Source organism: Orbicella faveolata, unplaced genomic scaffold (assembly GCF_042242905.1).
Source record: "Orbicella faveolata isolate gen_17 unplaced genomic scaffold, um_ofav_v1 contig_35, whole genome shotgun sequence".
In the NCBI taxonomy this organism is placed as follows: Eukaryota; Metazoa; Cnidaria; class Anthozoa; order Scleractinia; family Merulinidae; genus Orbicella; species Orbicella faveolata.
Genome location: NW_028301564.1, coordinates 17,262,765 through 17,287,686, shown reverse-complemented (window position 1 = coordinate 17,287,686; position 24,922 = coordinate 17,262,765). Strand labels below are relative to the sequence as shown.

The following is a 24,922-nucleotide window of genomic DNA, read 5'->3' as shown; positions in this document are numbered from 1 at the left end:
TACAGCGTAAAACAAAATACAATGTAAACATTCGTCACAGAGTCAAACAATTAAAGATTCCGATAACAAATCCTGCAAACAGGATCGCTTTTTGTACCCGAAATGTAAAACGCACGCGTATGCCAGGTTTGAACCGAACGGCTTTAATTAACATTAAAATTCAACACAAACGTTGCTTTCAAAGCAATACCGTAGAGAAAAATATAAACATGTTATCTGAGTTTGAGTACGGCCTCGGCCTCAGGCCTCGGGCACTGTTTTCCCCATACGAACCTCCCGGCTGGCAAATAACATATATGTATTTAACCTTATTATATGGCTGTGTCTCACAAGGACTGGGAACTACCGAATTCACGAGTTTGATTGGCTGAAATCGATATTGACCGCGGTCTAGATTTTCCCATCTAGACCGGCATCTGTAGACCGGTTTCATTTTGCGTTGACAAAGTAGCAAACTAAGATACAAAAATGTGAAGGGTCAGCGGCAGTGCACGGCGAAGGACGTACATTTTTGAGCTCTGTGTAATTTCGAAAAAAAATGTGATTTTGAAAGGTTTTCAGTTCTCCGTCTGCAGTTATTATGAACGAAGACCAAGGAAATGATGTTTCAAGCGAAAGAAGGCCATTGCGCAAAAGACAACGCGAAAATGGCTCTCAAACCGTCGAAGAAACCCTCGCGGAGTGCGGCCATTGCTGTGAAGCTTCGGCAAACATGCAGAGAATGGAGGCCAAAATTGACCAACGTTTAGCCGTGCTGCCTGAATTAGATGCCCTAAAAACACGCTTAACACAGGTGGAAGAGGAAAATAAGAATTTAAGAATTACGGTGGCTTCCAATCAAGAAGAGTTAACCGAACTCAAGGTTAGCATGGTCAACACGTGTTCCCTGGCAGCCGACAACGATAATGAACTCAGAAAGCTGAAAGCGGACATCCAACAGCTTAGATGCAGGAACATTAAGCTGGAGGCTTACACCCGCAGAGAGAATATAAAGATATTCAACTTGCCGGAGATAAGAGGTGAGACGCCCAGTGATACTGAGGAGTTAGTTAAATCTATGTTTGAAGAAAAAATGAATATCCGAAAAGAGGATGTTGATGATATTCGGTTCGAGCGGGTCCATCGTTTGCCAACTCGACGCAACCAAAACAATCCTGATAAGCCACGACCTGTTATTGCAAAATTCAGTTTCTACCAGGACAAACAATTTGTTTGGTCTTCAGTCAAAAACTTAAAAGACACCGGAATTGGACTTGCACATGATTATCCTAAAGAAATAGACGATATCCATGCAAAACTATACCCAGTTCTGAAGAAAGCTAAGCGAGACAAACAACAAGCCTTCTTTAAGGTCGACAAACTGATAATAAATGGTCAAGTTTACAGAGGAAAGGAAACAGAAAATCTTCCATATTATGGTGTAATTATGAGCAGTAATACCCAAGCAGATGGAGAGCTGTAGTTCTCAAATGCACGTCGGATGGACAATTGATGTATTTGTGTTTTTACTTTATGTAGTTCAACTTATATTTTTCGTATTGTACTATGTATTATTAATTGTACTCATTTCTGTTCAGTGGAAACCGTTCTATTTAGTCTCTAGATCACCTTGCATTCGCGAAGTAACTTGCTTTGTACCATATTTATTTTTGTTAACTAAGTTATACTTGTTTATTTTCGACTTTGGATTTGCATTTATAGTTGTCATTTCAAATACTTCATCATCACTTTTTCCTTTGTTTCAATCTTTCTTCTGCAGTCACATTAGCGACAATTGTGATCTCAAAAGATGACCGAGGTGCTAAAACTATTATCGCTTAATGTAAAGGGAATAAGCAATTTTAAAAAAAGGAGGGCTATTTTTAATTGGTGCCGGAAACGCGCAAACATTTCATTTTTGCAAGAAACTCACTCCATGAAAGAAGCGGAAAATCAGTGGAGAAATGAATGGGGTGCGGAGCTTATAACTTGCCATGGCAGCTCTAATTCTCGCGGCGTTGCAATTCTAATTAAGAAAGGTGTTGACTGCACCATACATAAAAAAGTTCTAGATCCTTTGGGACGTTACATTATTTTGAAAACTGAAATCAATGGTAAGTTATATGTTCTAGTAAACATATACGCACCAAATAAAGATAAAGAAATTGTAACTTTCTTAAACAAATTAGTTATAACGCTGCAAAACGAGGATCTGGATTCCGAAAACAACATCGTAATCGGAGGCGATTTTAATTGTCCACTTAATCCTACTATTGACAAGAAAGGTGGTACTCTTATTCAACGAAAATCTGTCACATCTCGCATCGTTTGCTTGCAAAGTCAACTTGATTTAGTAGATATTTGGAGAATTAAAAACCCAGACGTTAAAAGTCTCACATGGAGTAAAAAATCTCCTCGAATTTTTTGTCGCCTGGATTATTGGCTAATCTCGAACAACTTAAATGATTCTGTACAACTGACGGATATAATTCCAGCTATAAGAACCGATCACGACGCGATCTATCTAGAATTTTGCGGAGAACCATATAACGAGTGTAGAGGATCAAATTACTGGAAGATGAATTGCTCTTTGTTAGATGATGAAGAATATGTCAACAGTGTTACTGAAATGATCCCAATGTGGATTACGGAAGGACGGGAAGAACTTTCTGATGATCGATCTGTGTGGGATTGGATCAAATATAACATAAGAACCCACGCTATCCGTCACTCCAAAAGAAGATCAAAGCAAAGAAATGAAACAGAAACAAAACTCCAAAATAAACTTAATGTAGCGAAAGAAGCTGCTGAAACCAACCCTAGCGACAACAATGCAACCCTGTTAGATGCAGCTCAGAAACAATTAGAATCATTTTAAGAAGAGAAAACAAAAGGAATTATTGTGCGTGCACGCGCCAGATGGCACGAACAAGGCGAGAAGAGTACAAAATACTTCTTAAACTTAGAAAAAAGAAATCACGTTAAGAAACACATACGAAAACTGCATATAAACGGGGCAATCAAAACGGATCCATTCTGTATACTAAAGGAAGTAGAACAATTCTACTGTGATTTGTACAAGACTTATAATATTCTTCCGGACATTGAACTTAAAATTGATTCCTTTTTAAATGATTTAAATATTCCTACATTAACTGAAGAGCAAAAAAAAATCATGTGAAGGTAAAATCTCTTCGGAGGAATGTTTACGTCTTCTCGATACTTTTCAAGACAACAAAACTCCAGGGAACGATGGAATTCCGATCGAGTTCTACAAAAAATTTTGGCCTTTAATCAGCGATTGCTTTATTAGATGTGTTAATGATTGTTTCGAAAAAGGAGAGATGTCCCAATCTCAAAAGCAAGCGTTTATCACACTCATAGAAAAAAGAGGTAAAGATCGTTCTCTCATTGAAAATTGGCGCCCAATTTCTCTTGTTAACGTGGACGCGAAAATTATGTCTAAGGTAATAGCCTCGAGAATTAAAAATGTCTTACCTTATATCATTCATTATAATCAAACAGGGTATATTAAAGATCGTTTTATCGGCGAAACCATTCGCTCCATCTATGATATTATGGATTCGACTGTTAAAGAAAACACCCCTGGTTTAATGATTTTCATTGATTTTCAAAAGGCATTCGATAGTATTGAATGGGATTTCCTTTTTAAATGCCTTGAAGCTTTTAATTTTGGTTCCGACTTTCTCCGCTGGGTAAAACTGTTCTACAAAAACATACAAAGCTGCATAATTAACAACGGCATGATTTCAAAACCTTTTAAACTTGAACGAGGCGTGAGACAGGGAGATCCACTTTCTCCTTATCTTTTCATTGTAGCCGTAGAAACGTTAGCAATTGCCATTCGTCAAAATCCAGCTATAAAGGGTATCTCTATTGGCAAGGAAGAGACAAAACTATTACAATACGCTGATGACACAACAGCAATGCTCGCCAACACTAGCTCGGCCAAAGTACTATTTCAAGTATTAGACCTTTTTAAGAATATCTCAGGCCTCAAGATCAATAATACAAAAACTGAGGGTATGTGGATTGGTTCATCAAAAGGAAACAAAGCACAACCGTTTGGCATTAAATGGCCTAACGAACCAATTAAAGCACTAGGGGTGTACTTCACGTACGACCCAAAACTATTAAAAGAAAAGAATTTCATTGAACGTTTGGATAGTATTAAAAAACTTATCAACATCTGGTCCTCTAGAGGATTATCTGTGTACGGCAAGGTTACAATCATCAAATCATTTCTTATTCCAAAGTTTGTTTATGTCTGCTCGGTACTGCCTACACCTAAAGAATTAGTGAAAGAATTGAATCAACTGTTATTCAAATTTTTATGGAATGGGACGGATAAGGTCACTCGAGTTTCGGCTATAAATAAATACGAGGAAGGTGGTTTAAAAATGATTGATATAAATTGCATGATTAAGTCTTTAAGACTGGCATGGATAAAACGTATATTTGATGACAACAACGGAACATGGAAATCATATCTAAAACACTTGCTGGATCCCATGGGAGGGTTTTTCTTTTTAAATTGTAACTATGATATAAAGGATTACAACATCTTCTCTCAGTTCTGTGGTGAAATGCTCTCATGGTGGTCGGAGTTTCGTGATTCCTTTGCCTCTCAACGAGATTGGCAAAATATTATTTGGAATAATAAGGAAATTCGTATCGAAAAAAGACCAGTCTTCTACAAAAAGTATTTTGAGGCGGGAGTGATTCGTATCCAAGACCTACATTTTGATTTAACTATAAATGACGCACTCAGCCACTGGTCTGACAAGATAGCCAATATTAGTTATTTGCAATGGGCTGACCTTCGCCATTCTATACCGTCCTTTTTAAAGAAAATCATTTCCTGTCCATCTTTAGCTCCTCCATCCTTCTTTATTGACGACATCTTCGACGTCAGAAAAAAGAAATCAAAAGACTATTACTCACTTCTTGTTCGCAAAATAGCACAATTGCCTAATATCATAAACAAACTGCAGAACGATTTTAACTTTTCTATCGATCAGCTGAGACAAATCTTCAGTCTGCCACACTCTGTTGTTCTTGAGTCTTATGTGAAAGGATTTCAATTCAAAGTGCTCAACTCTATTCTGTACACTAATTCAAAATTACACAAAATAGGCTTTAAAACAGACGATCTATGTTCATTTTGCAAGGCAGAACCGGAAACTTTATACCACCTACTTTATCATTGCTCCTTTGTTAAACGATTCTGGAGTGAGTTTCAAGGTTACTGGCACCAAATCTCAAATCAGCAGGTTCATCTTTCTCTCCAAGATGTTTTATTTGGAATATTATCCAAACCATGCCCTTTACTCAACTTACTGAACTATTTTATAATCATTGGTAAACTACTTATATGGGACTGCAGAAGATGCCAAATTCAACCCACAATTCAAGGATTTCGTACTAAAATTGCCATCAAATATGAAACGGAAAGTAAGATCAAAAAGAAAGATTATTTTAAAAAAAAGTGGGTACTAATCCCAAATTAATTTATGTATTATTTCATTTTTTTTGTTAATCACGTCGATGGCGTTATTATTATTTGAACTTTTTGAACAGCATGACAACTGTAACTGTTTTTTGTTTTGTTTTTGTTTTTTTTTTTCTCTTTTTCTTTCTTCTTTTTGCATTGTTAAAAGCCCAAAGCTAATTAAAATATTCTCCCTTCTGTTGTATCTCTTAATTTTCAAGCTTTGTAGTATTGTTAGTATTAATTTTTGTGAGCAATGTAATCGCGTTTGTATATTTCATGCGAATAATCTATTAGTAAATAATCTCGGTACTGTTAGTTAATATATAAGTGTGTTCCTCATCATTGTATATTGTAGAGTTGTTATCGTAAGCTAATTATATATTTATTTTTGATTGTAAGTTAATTGCAGATATTTTATTCTTCTGTAAGTAACTTTAATGTAAGTAACGTATGTCATTGGTAAATAAAAAAAAAAAATTAAAAAAAAAAAAAAAAAGATACAAAAATGTTCGCCATTTTCTTTTATTTTCTCCTCAATCATTTATGGAAGTGCCAAAAAGCCTGATGACAAGAAAAGAAGTAAAGAGGACGAGCAAATTTCGGCAGGTTTAAGTTAAGCTCATCGCCGTTCGCAGGCAAAATGTCAGCAAACCAGTTACATTAAACGAATTAAAGTTTTCTTCTTTGCCATATCATAAACATCTTATTAACCGAGCTAAGTCGGTCTGTATAGGAGAATCTTGACCTCGGTCGTGTTTACAGACCTCACTGCGTTCGCTCTGTACTCACGACCTCGGTCAAGATTCTCCCATACAGACCTCCTGCTCGGTTAATGAGAGCTAAATAATAATAAAATCATTTCTGCATATTTGCTCTCAAAATCCCCCGCCATATTGGCATATATATATACTTCATAGTTGGGACAAGCTGAAGTTTCCGAGAAATGTATTCTGTCCAGTGTTTGCCCCCTGGCAGACCGCAGGGCTAATTTGCATTCCAACTTGTAGGGGAATATTTGTTAACAATATTTGCCTCATTGGCGTAAGTGATTCAGTTTCTTATCAAGTTACAAACATATTAGTTTTGAATGTTAAAAGTGCATAGTGTGATTAACTGTCACAAGTAATGTGAGCCGGATTTATTGAATACTTCCTGTGAGAAGCGGGTTTCAAAATTTTACAAAGAATGTAACAGCTCATTAGCGCTTTTGCCACCCAGAAATTTTGCAGTTTCTGAAAGCCAATTGTTCCTTGAGTATTACACCCAAAGAGCCAAGCATTTTAACAATTACTAAGTTTCACAAGGTCTTTAAATGTTTGGAGTCAAACCTATCTAGTTAGATGCCTTCTCTGCCCAAAGTCGTTTGCTTGAAAATGTAATCAATGACGTCAGCTACGGTCGTTCTGTAATCTTCCAGTGCGTACCTTTAATCAGAGTTGCTTTCACCTTGATGTAACGTCCTTTGTTATTAGTGAGAGCACTGAATGTCGGATTAGAGGCTTGAGGGAGACTGGAACCGGGTATAACGCTTATCTGTTTTAAAACGTCATCTATGATGATTCACGATCACTTTTGGCGGAGATAATTTCCGCAGCAATTTTTTAAGTAAAATATTAAGAAAAATACTCGTTTATTAAGATTTTGAAGCAACAACATTTAATGAGGGAGATGAGATGGCTGAAATAAATGTAAATGTAGTCCGTATTTTATTGCGAAACATCATATCATTTGCCCGACAAATAAACAAAAATCAACGCGTTTTCGAAAAAAGCGATGTTATAAGCACCCACGATAGTGTGTTATTGTATTTTGCAGACTTATGTAACAGATGATAGACGACAATGAAAATACTCCATCGAAATATTTTTGCTTTTAACCTAAATTGTCAAAACGAAAGAAGTAATGGCATCCGATTCCAACGAAATGACCGAGGCACACTTTCGCATAAGATACCAATCTGATACGTGGCGAACAAATTGTGCGTCAAAACAAAAAGTGGTCCTCGTTGAAAGGCGAAATTGCGGCAGTATATGCTGGTTTGCTTATCTTCGGAAACAATTTATTATAAATTAAAACCGAAAGGAGAATAAAGCCATTAATGCCCCGCTCCAATAGACGTGTAAATTGACGCTTTCACGTTGAAGCTCATTCGACAGTCGTTGCTTCCCACGCGTTAAGAAAGAAATCCTTTTTTTCGTTTGTAATTTCGTCTAGAAACCGCACGAAACCGATATAAAAATAATTTTCAGTTAAGTACTTTATATATGACATTTTTACGAAGCATAACACGTTTTCCCACTGGAAATCATTTTGCCGCGCACGATTCTATAGCTAGAAAGGGGAACCGAAACGTTTGCGGATCGTGCGAAGATAGATAAGACAAGAAAATTAAACTAAATTACGATGATAAATATGTTACGTAAGTCTTACGGGTAAAAAGGTAAATGAAATCAAAAAGATTAAATTCAAAAACAGTGCGTCGTTAGATTCCCAGTCGACGCAATTTATTTCGTTAGTTTTCAACATTTTTAATCCAGTTAAGCCCTCTGGTAGAGCAGATTTTGTATATGGAATAACACTCAAACTTTTCCATAAATTTGCATACGACGGAGAGAAGCCGACGAAAGCCCTGTTTTGAAAGGGTTTTTGGCGTGAATGCCGATTTCAATGACGATTTTGAATCTTTAAATACACACATGGAGGTTCACGGATGTGTGATTCGGAAATTTTAACCTGATTTGAAATCTGATTTCGGGTCTTTTTGTCCACTTTAATCGAATCTATGTTCGTCAACTCGTTTTCGTTCAAACTTTGCCCTGAAAAATGAACGATTATGTTGTATGTGCCCTACGATATACTATAATCTAGCTGGCTTGAAAATAATTTAAGTATTTTTAAATTTTTGACCAGTAATCACGACTATTGTACGTAACCGAAATATGAATTCCTTGCCTAATAAAATTTCATAAAATATTAACGAAATTTGGTTTAAAAATGAACTAAAGAGTTTGTTGTAATTTCCGTTCAATTTTGGAAACCATTTGCGCAATGAATATGTCTTTTTATTTTCGAATGGAGTTTCGTGCGAGTCATAAAATTCTCCATCCAGCAGCCGATAATAACCTTTTGTCAATGCGCTTATTTATTCAAAGTAAAACATCAATAGAATTTAGTAATTGCATGCTAATGACAACTCTTATCTACCTTAGCTTGATGAGGCATCGGGCATAATTTATTCTAAGTATTTATCAATTTGGCATAAAAGCAGGTCGGATTAAGACCTTGCAGTACTTGTGTATCACACCTGAGGTGGTCGGAATATTATACCAGGCAGCTTTTTCGCAGAAAAAAACTTCAAGGATACAGCTGGCAATAAGGTATGTTTTCGATTTTTAAGTTACTGGACTGATATCTACAGTATCCAAAATTTAGGGCATACATTTTTCGGTCACGATTAGTCCGAGAAGTGGAACTCTACTCCAAAGAGCGCACATGTTATTTCAAGTCGTCCGAGACTTATCCGTGCTATTTTCGTTTCGTGCGCAAGGACCAATTTGAAGCCGTGTCTTCACGTTTGAGTGGTCCTTATTTTTCACAACGAAATATAGTGCTTCTTCAATGTTAGGCGAAAGCTGAAAGAAAGACTCGGAGAAATAGATAAATAAATAAGTAAGTTCTTTAACTGATTTGCCTTGATCAGCGAGCTAAATGGGAAACAAATAGTGGAATTGCTAGAAGATAATGAACCGGCCGTGATTCTTTTCCTCTCCATATGTCGCCTCAACAGATCTTCTCATTGACGAAGGCAATGTATTTTTCGCTGTCACTTCTAATTAAGGGAAAATGTGCTCACTTACGAAGCTTGCTGTGGTCAGATTAGCCGTATGATAACTTTGATAAGTTTAAGACTTCTCGCACGATGTATCAAGTAACCCCTACCGAAATTCAGGAAATGAGAAATTTCAAAAAAATTAAAACTAGGTTGGCTTTGTTTTGTACTTGTTGACAAAACGCTTCGGGCTATTCAATTTCGCTTCTATTTTCACCCTAAACAAGACTGGCGAAAGTACTAATTTATTCATAACTGACTGAAAGTTTGAAGTGTGTTTCGCGAGAGCATGTCATTGTTATTGTTTATTGCACTCCAAGGCGAAAAAACTTGGAATATTACATCGCATGGTGAATTCAAAACTCATATTTTCTGAGAAATTGATTTTCTATATTGTGATTTTACAAGGCGAAAATTCACCGAGTTATGTTTTCATTTCCGTCGTAATCGAGTCATAATCATGTGCGAGACCCATTCAGCCCTTCATCAAGAAATTTAAAGTTTTGAAATAGACTTATTTCACCTCCTTTCATGAATATTAGAATATGACTTGCGGGATACGCTCATTGCAGCAATATGAAAATCTCTCTTTGCTTTTCTGTTACAAAATTACCGGAAAATCAGATCTATTGGGGTTTTCATTTAAGACAGGCTCTGTTGATAAATTATATTCTGGCATATGGAGATTTTTATTTATAATTTAATCTTAATCTTCGGATAAAAGTTGGAAGTACGTATTGAAGATCATTCTCTCGGCCTACTTGGTTATTGACCTAGGTAAATAACATGATCCACCAAAATACTGATAAAAGCACAGCGAAAAAAAAAAACTGTTATCAGTGATATTCTAGACGCCATACATTTAGTGTAGACCTCCAAAAAGTCGATAACGTGTTTTGCGGATTAAGGAGTATTTAGAGTCTGCACGGAATAAACTTAATCAAAGCATAAAACCTTCCGAGACTACAGAAGTGTTCGCTTTGGTTTATTTTACAAGATACGTAGAAGAGACAATATCAATGTGTTTTTTTATTTATTTATAGAGGTATGGGATAATAAATCGCAAGGCAAGGAAAGCGGACAAAAGTTCCCTTGACAAGTTGAAAACATCTTTCAAGTCAATTTACGTAATCTGTTATGTTTTGATAAAATGCCAAGCCTGTTAAATGCAGATAATTTTAAGCATTCATTAAGCTGAATTTGTTATCCACCGACTTCCGAAATGTAAAGACAACTGCGATTCATTAGCAAATTCAGATGTAATTTTAACAATTCTTCTATCAAAAAACATTACTTTATACTTCTCTTGTCTTAATTCTCTCATTATTTGCACAATTGCGTGCGCCCAAGAGGGCTAAAGAAAATGCGGATTTTATAAACCCACCCAAGCTCCTCCCATCGCCGCAAACCACCTGATCCCGCTAAATGCATTTAGTGAACGGATGCCAGGCATTGTCTTTCAGTTTCATCTCGCACTTGGGTAATTCGGACATAGAGATCGATAAAGCTGAACGGTAGGTAAAACGGTTTTGAAGTCTGATATGAGGTGAATGCCAGTGATTGTATAAAACACATCCACTTGAATATTCAGGGTCATTTTTCATGTAAGAAATATGCTAAGTCGTTAAGCCTGGAAACGGTGTATTACCTCCCATGTACATTATCAGACATAGATAGATTTTCAGATTCATAGGCTTCTTCAATCCGAGACAACGAAAGATTGAATTGCAATAGAAAAGAAAGATTGATAGCAGTCTTTAACAGAATTCTAAGATGATTTTAAAGCTCAAAGTCTAAGACTGAAAGTGAGGGAATATGGCAACCATGAACGACATCATGGTTAAAAATTTGTTAAAACGAGCTTTCGACTACCAGTCTGTAGTCTTTAAATAGAAATGCTTGTGTGCGAGTTAAAAAATGCTAATGTGAGGTTCAAAATAAAATTGAATATTGTCTTGGTAATTGTTTCGCATTATTGTCAGCATGGTTCGTAACTGCTGTGTGCCAGGATTCCAAAGTTTTTCTAACACGGAAATTTCCCTTGTCAATCACGCGTGCATTGTCAAAGTCGATGGAATGGTCGTTCAACTAGGCATGTGAAGCAATGTTGGAACCTTTTTTAAAGGTTTTTGTGTTTCTAATATTTTCTTTCTTCCAACATTGCACACAAGCACACAAGCATTTCTATTGTTTCTTATTATAATTTTGTTTTTTCACACTTTTCTCAGTATATAATTTAACGTTCGCGCTTTCTATCTATTACTCGTTAAAGACTACAGACTGGTAGTCGACAGCTCGTTTTAACAAATTTTTAACCAGAGATCGTTTTTCTATTTTTCCAAACATTATTTTTGTTAGTCAAAAATATAGAAGCACAAGCAAGTGGCAAATTTATGTGAATTGTTGCTGTTGTTGTTTTTTTTTTAAAAAAGGAAACAAACTTATTTCGTGAACAGAAATTTTCTATTTTCTAAAGGTCTCTCGAAATTTGCGACTCTATAGCGATCCCACCTAAAGCGCACCGCCCTACGCCCTAATACACTAAAGCTTTTAATTCGGTAAAGTGGAAAAGAAAAAACCTCTTAAAACGTTTCATGAAAACGAAATCCAATTTTCAATTGGCGGCAAGATAAAATAGAAACTCATAGCTCAGTCTTATCCAGACAAAAAAGAACTTTATTAAAAAGATATAAACGTATTTTCTCTCCGTTCTCTCAATCATTGCACCTTGATTCGCATACTTTGGTTTCGTACTGCGACCTTAATTTGTATCCAGGTTTCCCTCTACTTCCCTGGCCATGAAAAATAAGTACTTATTGATTATCCTTGTTACTAAACAAGATTTTCTCGAAATAAAATGACCCCTAGAAGAAAAATCACTTATCTTTTTATTAACACAAACCTGCTAAGAGATCTCATGAAATTATTCATGCGAGAATATCGATGACGCATTTGACTGGAGAGCACTTTATTGGTTTGGTGTTACTCTGATATTATATGTGACAAGGTGTGAATTCTCTCACAAGTTAACAGACCTGAATTTCCTTGATTCACACCAATGGCGACGTGAAGCATTACGACTTCCAGATTTGCTTACTTTTGCTGATTTACTTAAACACAGTCGTTACGTGTAAAAGATAGAACGTCTTTCTCTAGAGTCAGTGGCGTTGGATAATGTTGGTTCTTTTGAAAAACATTTGACCTGAATTTATCAATCGTAAAACAAGATGGAGTACGAAATTGAAAGAACGTGAAGGAATCAGTAAAACTGCGGCTTTTGAAGACCACCTACGTGAGTAAAGAGTAAAAGAGTAAAATTTTGACACAGTTTGAAAGTTTGAAGTATTAAGACGAGTTTTATGAAAAAGTAGAGAAACAAACAAATCAACCAAACAAATGAGTGAAACAGTAATTTAGTAAGTACGCAAATAAATGAATGAAATAAACAGACAAAAAATTAAAACTATATCGTCTAGCAACGATGTTGAAAGGTCCGCTACACCTCTCGTTTAAAACATGACTCTCGTAAGGCAGTGTGGTTTGTAGTTTTAATGGCATTTCCCAACAACACAGAGATCCCGCAAAAATACGATACCTCACAGTGAAAGATGTTATAACCGATATCCTCCCAAAATTATAATGTAATACGCTTTAACCGCTTTCGTCTAAAAACCCACTGAACGATAATTAAAGTAAATTGTAATCGAAATTTATCTAGGACACTTCTTTTCACTATTACTTTCCCGTAGCCGACTGGTTTTAATTTAGATTTTAAAGTGTAGACACTGTAGAAATTCTCAAGGGAGATAAACTTTGTTTCTCGTTCTTCCTCATTCCCTTTATCTGTCTCCACCCTATAAGGACTTCTTCAAATTTGACAAACAGTAGATCAATTGCAATTTTCATTTCAAATTCGCTTTCTTAGCAAACTGAAAACAAGCAGTCGACCACAAGGAACAATCATTTATGATGTTACAGCTTTCAACACTTCAATGTTGTGTGTTATTAGTTTTTTAACTGCGTTATTTTGAGTCTTATATGACCTATTGGAATCCAAAAAAATAATCTCCCTAGAGAAAATATGTCACCACGGCAAATTATCACTAATCAACAACCTGAAATCATCGAACAAAAATTCGTGCTAGAATGTCTTACTTCTTAGTAGAAAAATGTCTCCATTACTAACAATTTGTTAGTTTTGATGATGTATAATTGACCTGATCGACGCATGTGTCTTTTTTCTTTATTAACCGAAGAGGCATAGCGGTAATTGGGTCGTGGGAGTATCTTTAAGAATCTTTTAGAGTTTTAATCAAAACAAGAGCATTCCTAATACAGAGTAAAACAATCCTTTTAGAGTATCGGATAATCCACTAACCAATTTTCCAGCTGTATTGACTTAAGATTTTAACACAGGAAAACTATATCAATTAACTTGGAAAGTAATGAAAAAGTGTGTTTATGAAGGCATACTCATGTAAAATCCAATTGAAAGAACCAGACAACAACCTTAATTTCCGTGATCTGGGATTACCATCAGAATAGGTAAAATATGGCAATGTAAACTATTCTATTGCGTTTGTTATCTACACAAGTTATTTGCCCGTCATAACTGAAAACAGCTTTTCTTTTTTTCGAGATTTTTTACAGGTAGTCTGAATTTTATTTGTTTACTGAGGTCTGTTGAATTAAGCCCGTTTGAGATTTAACATTTTCTTCAGTATAAATGGAGAAAAGATAAATCTTTCATGTCATCATGACTTGAAATCAACTGAAAAAAAGCGCGTGCCTAAAGTAAGTACAACTTTTTTTTGGTTTAAAACTGAGTAGCTACTCTCAAAGTTGGTTGTTTGAGTCGAGCATTTAAAAACACAAACACTGGGGTATGGATTCGCTTTCCCCAAGTTCTTTTGAAATGAAGGTTTTAGAACTAAAAACTTGCAAACTACTAGCAATTGTTATCGTTGAGTCGACGAAGGAAATGAAGCGAGAATGAACGAGATACCAAACTTCACGTCCAAGACTTGACATTGGAAGACATTATATTTCTGTAATACCTAGACCCATAAGCAATCTTTTGGGACGGGGAGGTATCATGCAACTATTTTCAAAGGGGCAATTTTTTGGCTACTGGAATTCTGAGGAGTTCGGGGTCAGGTGGGGAGAGAAGGATGTTGGTAATGATTGCGAGAGAAATGCAATAGCTGATGATTAGAAGATTACGTTGGTCCGACATGAAATGGTGTATATAAATTCCGCAGCACTGAGATTTTAGACAATTTAAGTGAAATATTTCTGGAGAAAAATCGCAGCTGAATACGCAAAACTATGCGGAGGGTTTTATGAAACAGGTCTTGTGATAACACAGGGTTTTGTTATGCCTAGTCACTGTTTTGCCGAACTGTTGCCAAAAATCTGTATAATCCGTGAAGATGGTCGTCAAAGAAGGAAAAATGCTCGAATATCTGAAAAACTGTCTTATATTGAGCCGGAAACGAAACCAATCGAAGGAACTTAGTGGTGTTATTCGACCCATTACGTATACTTGCGTGAAAAGAAATAAAGAGGACGGTCTAAAGGAAAATACTAACGATTAAATGTGATAAAAAAGGTAAAACGTGACTTGCTAAACAAAAAGCAGTAAAAGAGGAAGATCCACAATCTCTAGGGGCTTCATGAAAAAACTTCAGCATTCCTTCAACCTCTGTGGACGAAAGGTGTTGAAACGAGTTGAAACGTGTGAGCACGTAAGATTCTGTTAAAGTTCCAGAAAAAAATGTCGTCAAAAAATGTCTTATAATCTGGATAGAGAGGGAAAAAAATGTCATGAGAGGGTATTTCATCGGAAAAGGGTATTATATGTAATGTTATATCAGAGTTCACTGCTTGCCAGTGCCCTTTTAGCATGCGATGTAAAGCGTTGAAATCTTGCAATACATTTTCGTCATCTTTCGAGACTTTTCTTGTTGATAGATTGGTCACAATAGGTCAGAATGTGAGAACATGTTCGTGATAACTTGTTTCCACAAATCAAATGACAATAGCAGTCTTGGCACGTTCCAGTCGTCAACTTAGGGAAATCTCAATGTAAGTACATGCTAACTAACATTTTTGCGTGTGGTTGAGGAGATACATAAGTTATAGTTCACGCAGAGGGTTTATATAATATCACAATCAAATAGTACGGGGAAAATTAAGATAAAATCACAATCAAATGTTACGGGAAAAAGAAATCGATTTGGTAAGATAAGACCGATGACTAGAAACATTTCTGCGTAAAATTCTTCAACATTCGCTGTTATTTTAAAACTCTTGGGTTGGGTCATTTTTAGAGTAAATGTTTCGGACGAGGTCGATAGTTTAACTTTGGGAATGTTTATTGTACTATTTCCTTTGTAAAATTTCAGTCGTCGTTCTTCAGTCCTAGGGGCTTTGGCGAAATGGCTGCTATCAACCTACTACACTTAATATTTACGAGTGGGGTTTCGGTTTGGTGAATATACTTAGCAGTAGAATTTGAGAGACATTTTGGTGGTAGGATAAAGTTGATTTTGGCGGTATCTCGAAACCTTATCAATTTGAAGTATTTTAAGAAGGACTTTTTAGCTATTTTGGTGTAAGTTAAAACAGATTTTTTTGTCGTTTCTTCGTATCTCCGTTTATCAGGAAGTTTGAATTCCGTTATAGGGACGCCAGCAAGTTTGCAATTAGCACAGTGATTCTTGTTGATTGTGTTGTCACTCGACATCGGACCGATATGAATCGAAGATAAACGAGCACCAATTGTTGGCATCAATTGTTGGAGAATAAGTGGACTCGGGGTTGGCAAACAACAATTCCAAGTACAGTTTGTAAAGGAAATAAGTCGGCAAAATGTTATTTCAGATTAGGCTAGGGAAGAAAATGTCATCTGCCATTGTAACGCTTGGAAAGTAGACGTCATGCCAAAGAAAAAGGGTTATTAAGAAGATATGATTGACCATCGCAGTTATGCACACAACTTAGGCAGTTGTGAAATTAAAGCCTAAAAAGAGTTATTAACCAACAAAGATTAATCAATAATCCGATTACCACGATTTGACAGTTTTTATATCGTTTCGGAATTATTTTACATGTGTCGACTATGTATAAAAAGACCTGATGTCTTGTTCTTCTCGATAAGAGATTAGTAAATCTATTGCTACTGAAACCCGCGCTATGATATGGACTTAATTTTAGCGTAGGGCTATTTTTGATTCAGATTTAACACAGCCTTTTCTCAATGCCTAACACCTTTGTTTTATAGGTCGGGAAATGACTGAAGTAATTAATTGCTTGTGGGATCCCCGTCTAGGATTGCACCAAAAACATATTTTTTGGGTTGTAATTTTTCGCTGCTTAAACAGATAATTGTTCTAAGTTGTTATCAGAGGGCTGAAAAGTATTATTCCGTCGGAAACTTTTTCGGAGGGTATTAAAGATAATCGTACAGCTTTCAACTCCGGGATCAATGTGGCGAACAACTTTGCTACATGAGGAGATGAGGGTATCACCTAAACCCAATGCATCCAGTGCTGATTGTCTCACTGTTCTGGGTTTGCTAAAATTGAAGCATTTTCTTCCTTTGCAAGGCAGGGTATGCAGAAAATGCAGTGATTCCTGAATTGCTGTTGTTGTTGTTGCTGCGGTCAAAATTGATTTTTTTCCCCCCCGCTACTTTCAACATCTTGTCCAAAAATAGCCTTTGGTGGTACCGTGGGCGCTTTAGTGACGCCACTGACGTTATTGAATGCGTGAAACTACTGACCGTAGAATTGACCTCAGAGGGAAACACGTCGGGAATTTTACAACGACAAAATGGCCGAGAGGTGGCCAAGAGCCACGGCTGTTTGCTGTGAAAAACTGATGAGAAGTAAATCCAATGTGGTGCTGTTTATTACATTGTACAAGTCGATGGATAAATGCCGCTAGGGGGTACCTCCTCTAATTGACTACACGGGGAGGCTGCACCCGGGTACCTTTTTCAGGCTGGAGGTGTGGTAAAAGAGAAGGGATAAGCGCTTTCACAAGAGGAAGGGAAAACTGTTATTTAAGACCTTACCAAATGTCCAACAGACGCACTCAACAGCTGATTCATCAAGGGTTCAACCGATGCAATAGTATAGAAAAGGGACATAGTGTGACTTCTTTAGTTATGGGAAATTAGTACCTCTTTGTATTGAAGGTACACGAAAGGGTTACCTTTCATACTAAGATGGTACACGAACAGTAAAGGATTAGATCTTTTGGACCTCAGGTCGAAGACTCCCCTTACGTAACGTGGCTGAGTTGTCCCAGGAATAACACTCTAGTATGCGACCATTCAGAAGATTGCTAACGAGTCACTTTACTTTCACATGGTATGGTTTTCATGCTGTACAAGTTGCTTCCAAGCTTACTTTTGAGTAAGTGGAAGAAACCCAAGAATGCGATCATTCATCATTGTTCATCTGGTGCTCATTGCTTTTTTTGTAAATTCTGTGCAATGAAGTTTGGGAGCATTTCAATTTCGAAGTTGAAGAGTCTTGGTCTAAGTCCTAGTATGCGTCAAGGAAGTCTGGAACCAAAAACGAAAATATCAGAATAGACCAATTTCGATATATTAAAATTCAGCCTAAAACATTACGTCTAAGCACGAGGCTCCGGGGAATAACTACAGAATTTGTGGGGCTTATTCCCCGGAGCCTCGCGCTGAGGTCTATTGTTTTAGGCTGAATTTTAATATATCGAAATTGGGCTATTGGATGCGTTCTCATACATGTGGCATGACTTAATGTTAATTTGCGTGTGCCAGTACGGTATTTTTGGAACGCCCAAGAACTCGCTCGTTCAAAGGTCAGTTCGTAAGCAAGGCGGACAACAGCTTGCATAATTATTAAAATCATATTGACGGAGCCTAAACTTAGCCGTGATTGTGTCATATCAATCGGAAGCACGCGTCAGTTTAGCTGATTGAAATGATATCATGTCGAGTTCCAAGAGACTGGGGTAGACACTTGTATTTTGATTACTGAAAAGTAATTTATTACTTAGTAATAGACGACTTTGTTATTACTTAGTATGAGATTTAAATTGCGGGGCGTCACAGATCAGGCCGGATGCGATTGATCACGAACACGTTGCCTCGTAACTTTTTTTATGGGTTGGGGAACTCTTGGTGCATTCTCAGTGAGTAGAGTGTGGTTGACTATTCTACCAAAAATAGGTACTTAAAATGCACACGTGTCTGCAACAGTATTCAGAAATTGCAGAATGATAGACGACATTCTTTTACTTTCACTCAAACATCCCGTAGGAAAAAAGCCTATGAATGGATAAACCTGGTAAACCTCACCACATTAGGGTGATTTGTAAGCCAGTGGCTCATTGGACTAGTGCTAGCTCTAATGGCGGCCCTCGTTCAATTCTATATACTTTCGCATTCCCTCAAGATAATTGGACATGGTGGCCCTGGTGTGGTTCGTTGTTATGTACGTGATACGATTGATTTTATGTCCCACACGATTGCTCCCGGAATTTGGACCAATTATTGATCATACAGTCACTTGATGGCATAGTGTAGCTCCATGTGTAGCCAAATCGCATTCAGTACCGTCTACATTTAACTGAGTGAAGCGAATTATGCTTTTCTGCTTTTTTTAAGAAGTCTGAGGTACTTTTATCACAAGCTCGCCAAATAATGGAATAGTCTTGGAATAGTCTAAAATCGTTACAGCTGTTTTATAGCACAATTGCTTTAAGAGGAGATGCAATTTTCACGACAGGCAGCAATGAAAGTGAGGTGCTTTCTAGACGTGAAGTAGTACTCAGAAATAACGCAAACGCGGTCGATTTTACTACGGAGTTAGACCAAATGAACGTTTCTAGTGGCTTTTGCAAAAGCTTAGATCTTCCGTGACATAGATAAGGCCATTTTTACACAACCATGATTTACTCGTCGAGTCCATTATTTTGTAGCTGAAATGTATTTCAGCGTGGTTATGTAAGCGACGATCACCTGCTTTCAGTTGATGTGTTTTTAGTGCGGTCAGTCCAAAAACCGATCTCCCAGGGACATTCAATGACTTAATCAATTGATCTTGGTTAGTAATCTGTTAAACCAGAAGAAAAACACCGCACTTTATTTGTTTTGTTTGATGCAATAGGTGCCCCGCTTAGACATATGGACGTAGGATCCGTTTAATTAAACTGTGGTTTCAAATCAGGTTCGTGGTAAACTCAGTCAGACTCCATAGCTGGCTTTGACGAAAAACGAGGTTTGTTCAAACGTTTTTCTTTTATTTTCAGTGTTGAATTTTAAGTTCAAAATTCTGTACCCTAAGATTAGAATTATCAAAAGTATTGATAAAATCATTTTTCAATTCATGACAGTACAGATCTTCTAAGTCAGCGATCTGTTGCAGGCCCCACAAGCTCTCTCACATGAACAGAGCAAAACTTTATTAAATCTGCTCTCTTCCAAATACATGTGAAACGATTGTTTAAGAAATTTCTAGTCAAGCTACGTGTGACTAATTTGGGGAAACAGGCAGCTCTACAGGGTACACTATCTTCTGCTGTGAAAAGTTCATTAAGAAACTAGGAGATCAATTTTCATGGGACCTGACAAACCAAGGCTGCACATCATAAGTTTTTTCATGCGTTCTTCAACTCTTGGCATTTTAAACTATTTGCGCTGAATACTGATATAAATTCAAATGAGTTAGGATGGTAAGGGCGTTGGTTCGATGTTCTCGAATTATCGCGAGAAATTTATTCTTCTGCTGTAAATGGAATCTTTGCCAAAAGACGTTCCTACGCAAACAAGAGGTAAAATAACTCAAAAAAGAAAAAATTTACTTATAAAAGTTATTCACAAAGCATTATTGATTTGAAATTTTCTACTGACACAAACGCACAAAGAAATGTTAGTAAAATACTTCCTACATTTAATTTGTTGTTTAAACTTACCGTTTCGTGCAGGAGACACTTTCCATTTGTAGCAAACATGCAGTTAATTAAACTACGGCTAACGCTGAGGCATGGCTGGTAGCACATTTTCCCTCTTTTGTGTCTCAAATTAGAAAGTATGTTGCGTAAATATAGTGTTACTTACAAGACAAATAAGCTTTGTGTTAGCTTGTGATTTAATTCTAATAAAGAGGTGCAATAAAATTCACTGTCGACTCCTAAAATTAAATTTGGCAGCAACAAAAGATTGCAATTTGGCGGAAATAACAATTTTTGATAATTTTCTAGTGCGTTATTTAAAAAAAGGCATGGTTGAAATTTGTCCTTTTTTATTGCAGGTGCCATTTGTAGTTTCAATAACAACAACACAACTAATGGGTTCTCGATAATATTCAGAAAGTCCATTGAAATATGTTCGCCTGAAGCTGACAATATTTCGATCCAGATATAAACGGAAACCGGGAAGAAATTTATTAAAATGGCTGACGATGTTTCATTGTTACCTTTTTCATATTAAAAAGACATTTTCTTGGTATCTTTAGTCGTTATGATAAACGACAAGGCGGCCGCTTCTTGTTTACAGAGCAAAGCCGAAAGTTGGGGGGGTTTGATATTGTTTTGTTAGGAAGTAATTTTCCAAGCCGAGGCAAAATCTTCATTTTGTATGCAAATTTTGTAAACGTGGAATTTCAATGAGCTCTATACGTTGTCGGAAATGTGCGTGGTGATTGCTTGAAAAAAATTCTTAAAACATATAAATTGAGGATTCATTGTCACGGTCTTCATAAACACGGATTAGTGGGCACTAGCAAGAGACTTCACCTTAAGGGCTCACCAGTTATTATGTGCTGTTAAGAGGGATTGAAACTGGTTTGCTGTAGAGATAGAAGAAGATTTAATTTATTATCCTTAACTTTTGTTACCAACAGGCTTTTTGCATAGAGCAACGAGAAGTCGAAGCTCCAACTGGACTGTGTTGTAAAGAAAAACGGACTTCGGGTGCTCGCATTCTTTCAACACTCACCTACACTCTTCAGTGAATAAACGCTTTCTTCAACTCAACGTACGAGTGCCTCTGCGAGAGCAATCTATTCGGATGAGGCCGCTGTTACTTTATCAAGGTAACTAACCAGTAGATAAACTAAAACGACGTTTGATAAACAAGCCAATTTTCCTGCTAAAATACAGCAGTGGTCATCAAAACGCAACGTCTAGAGCCATATGAACCATGCAAGCTAACCTAAGCAACCTGTCATTCGACCCATTCTACAATGACGTCGAGTCTGAGGGCGAGATTCCATTTCTTGTTTTCGTCTTGTTGCTCATTGTTGCCACTGTTGCCGGTAATGGCTTCGTATTTATGGCTGTTTACACATTCCGAGAGTTGCGGACGGTGACAAATTACTTTATCGTGTCTCTTGCTTCGGCGGATTTAGCTGTAGCTCTTCTGGCGATGCCTGTGTGGCTCATCAGCGCGCTTATTCCCATCGACAATGAAAATGATCATCTGGTTCTGGACTTGTGCACCAAATGGATTGATCCTTTCTGCTGCACAGCATCCATCGTCAACGCCACATTGGTTTCCATTGACCGTTACTGCGCCATCAGCCGGCCTTTAAGGTACAAGACCGTGGTGACACCACGCCGTGCCAAACAGTCCATCGCCATGGTTTGGGGATTCTCATTTATCATCGCTGGAATCTCCTTTCTACAGTTCCACGAGGACCTCAAGGTCACTCACGGATATGTCATCTTTTTGTTCTTGGCCCTGTTTTGTATTCCTCTCATTATCATGTCATTTTCCTACATCTCCATCTGCAGGGCGGCCATCAACCAGATTTCCAAGATGCAGTCAACTAGACTTGACGTAGACTCTTGCTGCGATCCAAAAAGGAGGCAGTCGTTTGAGCGGAAAAAGCGCTTCTTCAAAGAACTAAAGATCACCAAAATGCTTGCAGTCATTGTGAGCCTGTTTGTCATCTGCTGGAGTCCGTTTCTTGTTGTTACTCTCATCGAAGCTTTTACATTCGAGGAAATTCCACTTGCGGTTCAAGGAGTCATTGTCTTTCTTCCTTACGTGCTATCGTGTGCGAACCCTTGGATCTACACTGGAATGAACAGGGACTTTCGCTTGGCTTTTAAGAAACTTTATTGCAACTCGAAAAATCTATGCCGCAACCGTTCTAGAGACGGTGATGGTAACGAACGAATGTTAAGACCACTGCCTTCGACTACAGTCGATGATACTTTGATTTCCAACGGCCTGCGACACGGGCCCAGTTCTTTCAAAAGGGTATCTACTCGAGGACCAGAAATAAGCATTACCACCATCTAGGTCTTTGGGGTAGGTGATGGTGAAAACGAAGGCAATAACAATTAAGTCCTTAAGTCATCTTCGAACGTCGGAACTCAATTGAACTAATCATATTTAAAATATTATTTAGAGGCAGAGGATGCATTTCCTCTCAAGCTCCCAAACTAGACGTTTTTAGAGCAGTTTAGACAGTACATAGTACTTACAATTTTAGCCATTGAAATGGTTTTGATTGACTAATGGAAGCACTCGGAAAGAGACGACTTTTATGTCAAAAAGTGAGAAGTATTTTGAAAGTAATTCCTTCAAAACGAAAACAGCACTTTCAGATACAGCTCTAAGACAAAGCCATTTGCAGTAATGATGCAGTCAGATAAAAAAAGAAAAGAATTTAAGGACTAAAAGAGCACATATTTTTGTCTGCGGACTGTTAGAAAATAGCAAACGGAAAGCAGGGTTTAAAATAGCACTGACTCAAGACAGGGACGTTCGCGTGTTTGCGTTGGCGTGTTGTTGGTGTCAGTGCTTTTTATTTTTTTATTTTTAAGATCTGTTACGTTGCGGAGCGGCAACAAACATTTAACATGACATACCGTGCACGAAATTTAAAAAAAGACCACAAGCTAAGCTTTCTAAGGTGTTTTGGTGCCTTGGGAGAGGTAACACCAAAGAAAAATAAAAAAGTGTATTTTACTTTGTGCATTTCCTACCCACGATCCACGAAACCAATTTGAGCCCAAGGATTCAGGAAGTGGGCCTTGATGGAGATAAATTTGAATTTATTTTGTTGGTCGTACTGAGTGAAAACTTTCAGCCTATCTTCACCGTGTAACGTAACACCTATTATTCTTGGAGTTGCACTTTATCTTATACTGTAAATTAAATGTTACAGTGTACATATATAGTCATCTAGTCTAGCTATAAAATATTAATTTGCGTATAGAGAGAATAAAGCGAAAATGAGCAATTTTCCAAACGTCTTTTACATGTCTACAACTATATAGTTTGTTGTCGAAAAGAACGAATGAAATTTTAATAACTAGCACTTGGCTAAAGAGGCTGTCTTTCTACTTCCGCAATGTCATGGCTACCTATAGCCATTAATCTCATTTCATGTCCTGTTACAAGCTACTGTAGACCGTAACGGCATTTGGACCACCTCGTAGTTTTCAAAATATTGCTGAAACCAGGACCCGGAAATAAGATAAATTCCTAAATTCAAGAGTTATATCTAGAATAAATTGACGATAAACGTTAACTTCACGCATTGCATATGATGTTTGCGATACATCATATATAAGTAACAATTGCACTATTTTTCTGGGCTCGATTCAGTGAAGTCGATATTTTATAAAAGCAAATGTAACAATCTTGAATTTTTGCGTAGCGGCAATTTCCAATTTTTTCAATGGTTCTTTCTTCCTGTACAACTTACGGTATCTGTGCGTGCAAACTACAAAAACATTCATCGGAGTTGGTTGACGACGCAAAGATCTTCGCATCGCTCTGCGAAATAAACAAAAATTATTTTGGATACGACGGGTGTTTGGGCAGACAAGTGTGCAAATTTTGTGTTGATTTTCTCATTCGATTGCTAATTTCAAAGCCCATGCCCCGGGCTTATACATGGTTTATGGTTTTCGTGACGGACCAAAATCACCTCGAAGGTTTCCAGAAAAAAAAAAAAAAAGGTTTTAAATATTATCAGCTGCAAGCCACTTGATACGGTTTTCATTGTTTACTAGAAATAAAATCTCAGCAAGATCTTTCGTATCACAAAAGTGCCGACAAGAAGTTTGTTTATCGTTTCATAAAATTCCTCTTATGAGTTTCGACGTTTTTAATAACAATTTCCTTTGGTTGCCGTGTATTATTGAATAAATATTGTTTTGAAAAAGTCAGGGCACCTTTTTCAAAGAACAATCCGCGGTACAAGAACGATATGGGATGGTATGGCGGTTTTTAAGATCCCATTTGATTTACAATAACTTGTAGGCACCCAGTGGAGAAGATTAAACAGGTGGATAACATCAGTCAAAGTTTAAAAGGCCAGCCGCTGCCCTCCTACATTACACCCCATTAGCTACCAAATAATAAAGTAATAGAAAACATGTACCGTGTTTCTATCGAGTTATAGAAACACGAGTGGAAGTTTGGGAGAACGAGAAATGCTGTAGGAACACGAGCTACGTTAACTTTGATTATCAAAGTGTAAATTCTCTTTGCTCGCGCCATAATCAAGTCAACAGCTCGTGCTAGTTGTGTTTCCATCGAGTTATAGAAACACATTTTAACCAATCAGCGCACTTATTTTCTT

The 24,922-nt window shown here is 37.1% G+C and overlaps 1 protein-coding gene across 4 annotated transcripts; it reads left to right on the top strand.

Moving 5' to 3' along the window:
• The first annotated feature begins 8,096 nt into the window (after window positions 1–8,096).
• On the top strand, window positions 8,097–23,581 carry LOC110042511 (histamine H2 receptor-like). 4 transcript variants are annotated; one of them, XR_016201926.1, is made up of 2 exons: window positions 8,097–8,871; window positions 10,367–11,174. XR_016201926.1 is itself a non-coding variant. In XM_020747896.2 (2 exons), the coding sequence occupies exon 2, from the start codon at window positions 21,520–21,522 to the stop codon at window positions 22,624–22,626; it is 1,107 nt and encodes a 368-aa protein (XP_020603555.2). In that variant the 5' UTR covers window positions 8,483–8,871; window positions 21,221–21,519; the 3' UTR covers window positions 22,627–23,581. The 4 variants fall into 4 exon arrangements, 3 of the variants coding, with proteins under 3 accessions (XP_020603555.2, XP_089129325.1, XP_020603563.2); XM_020747896.2 differs by lacking the exon at window positions 10,367–11,174 and adding an exon at window positions 21,221–23,581 and having other exon boundaries at window positions 8,483–8,871; XM_089273199.1 differs by lacking the exons at window positions 8,097–8,871; window positions 10,367–11,174 and adding exons at window positions 13,990–15,410; window positions 21,221–23,581.
• Window positions 23,582–24,922: the final 1,341 nt, after the last annotated feature.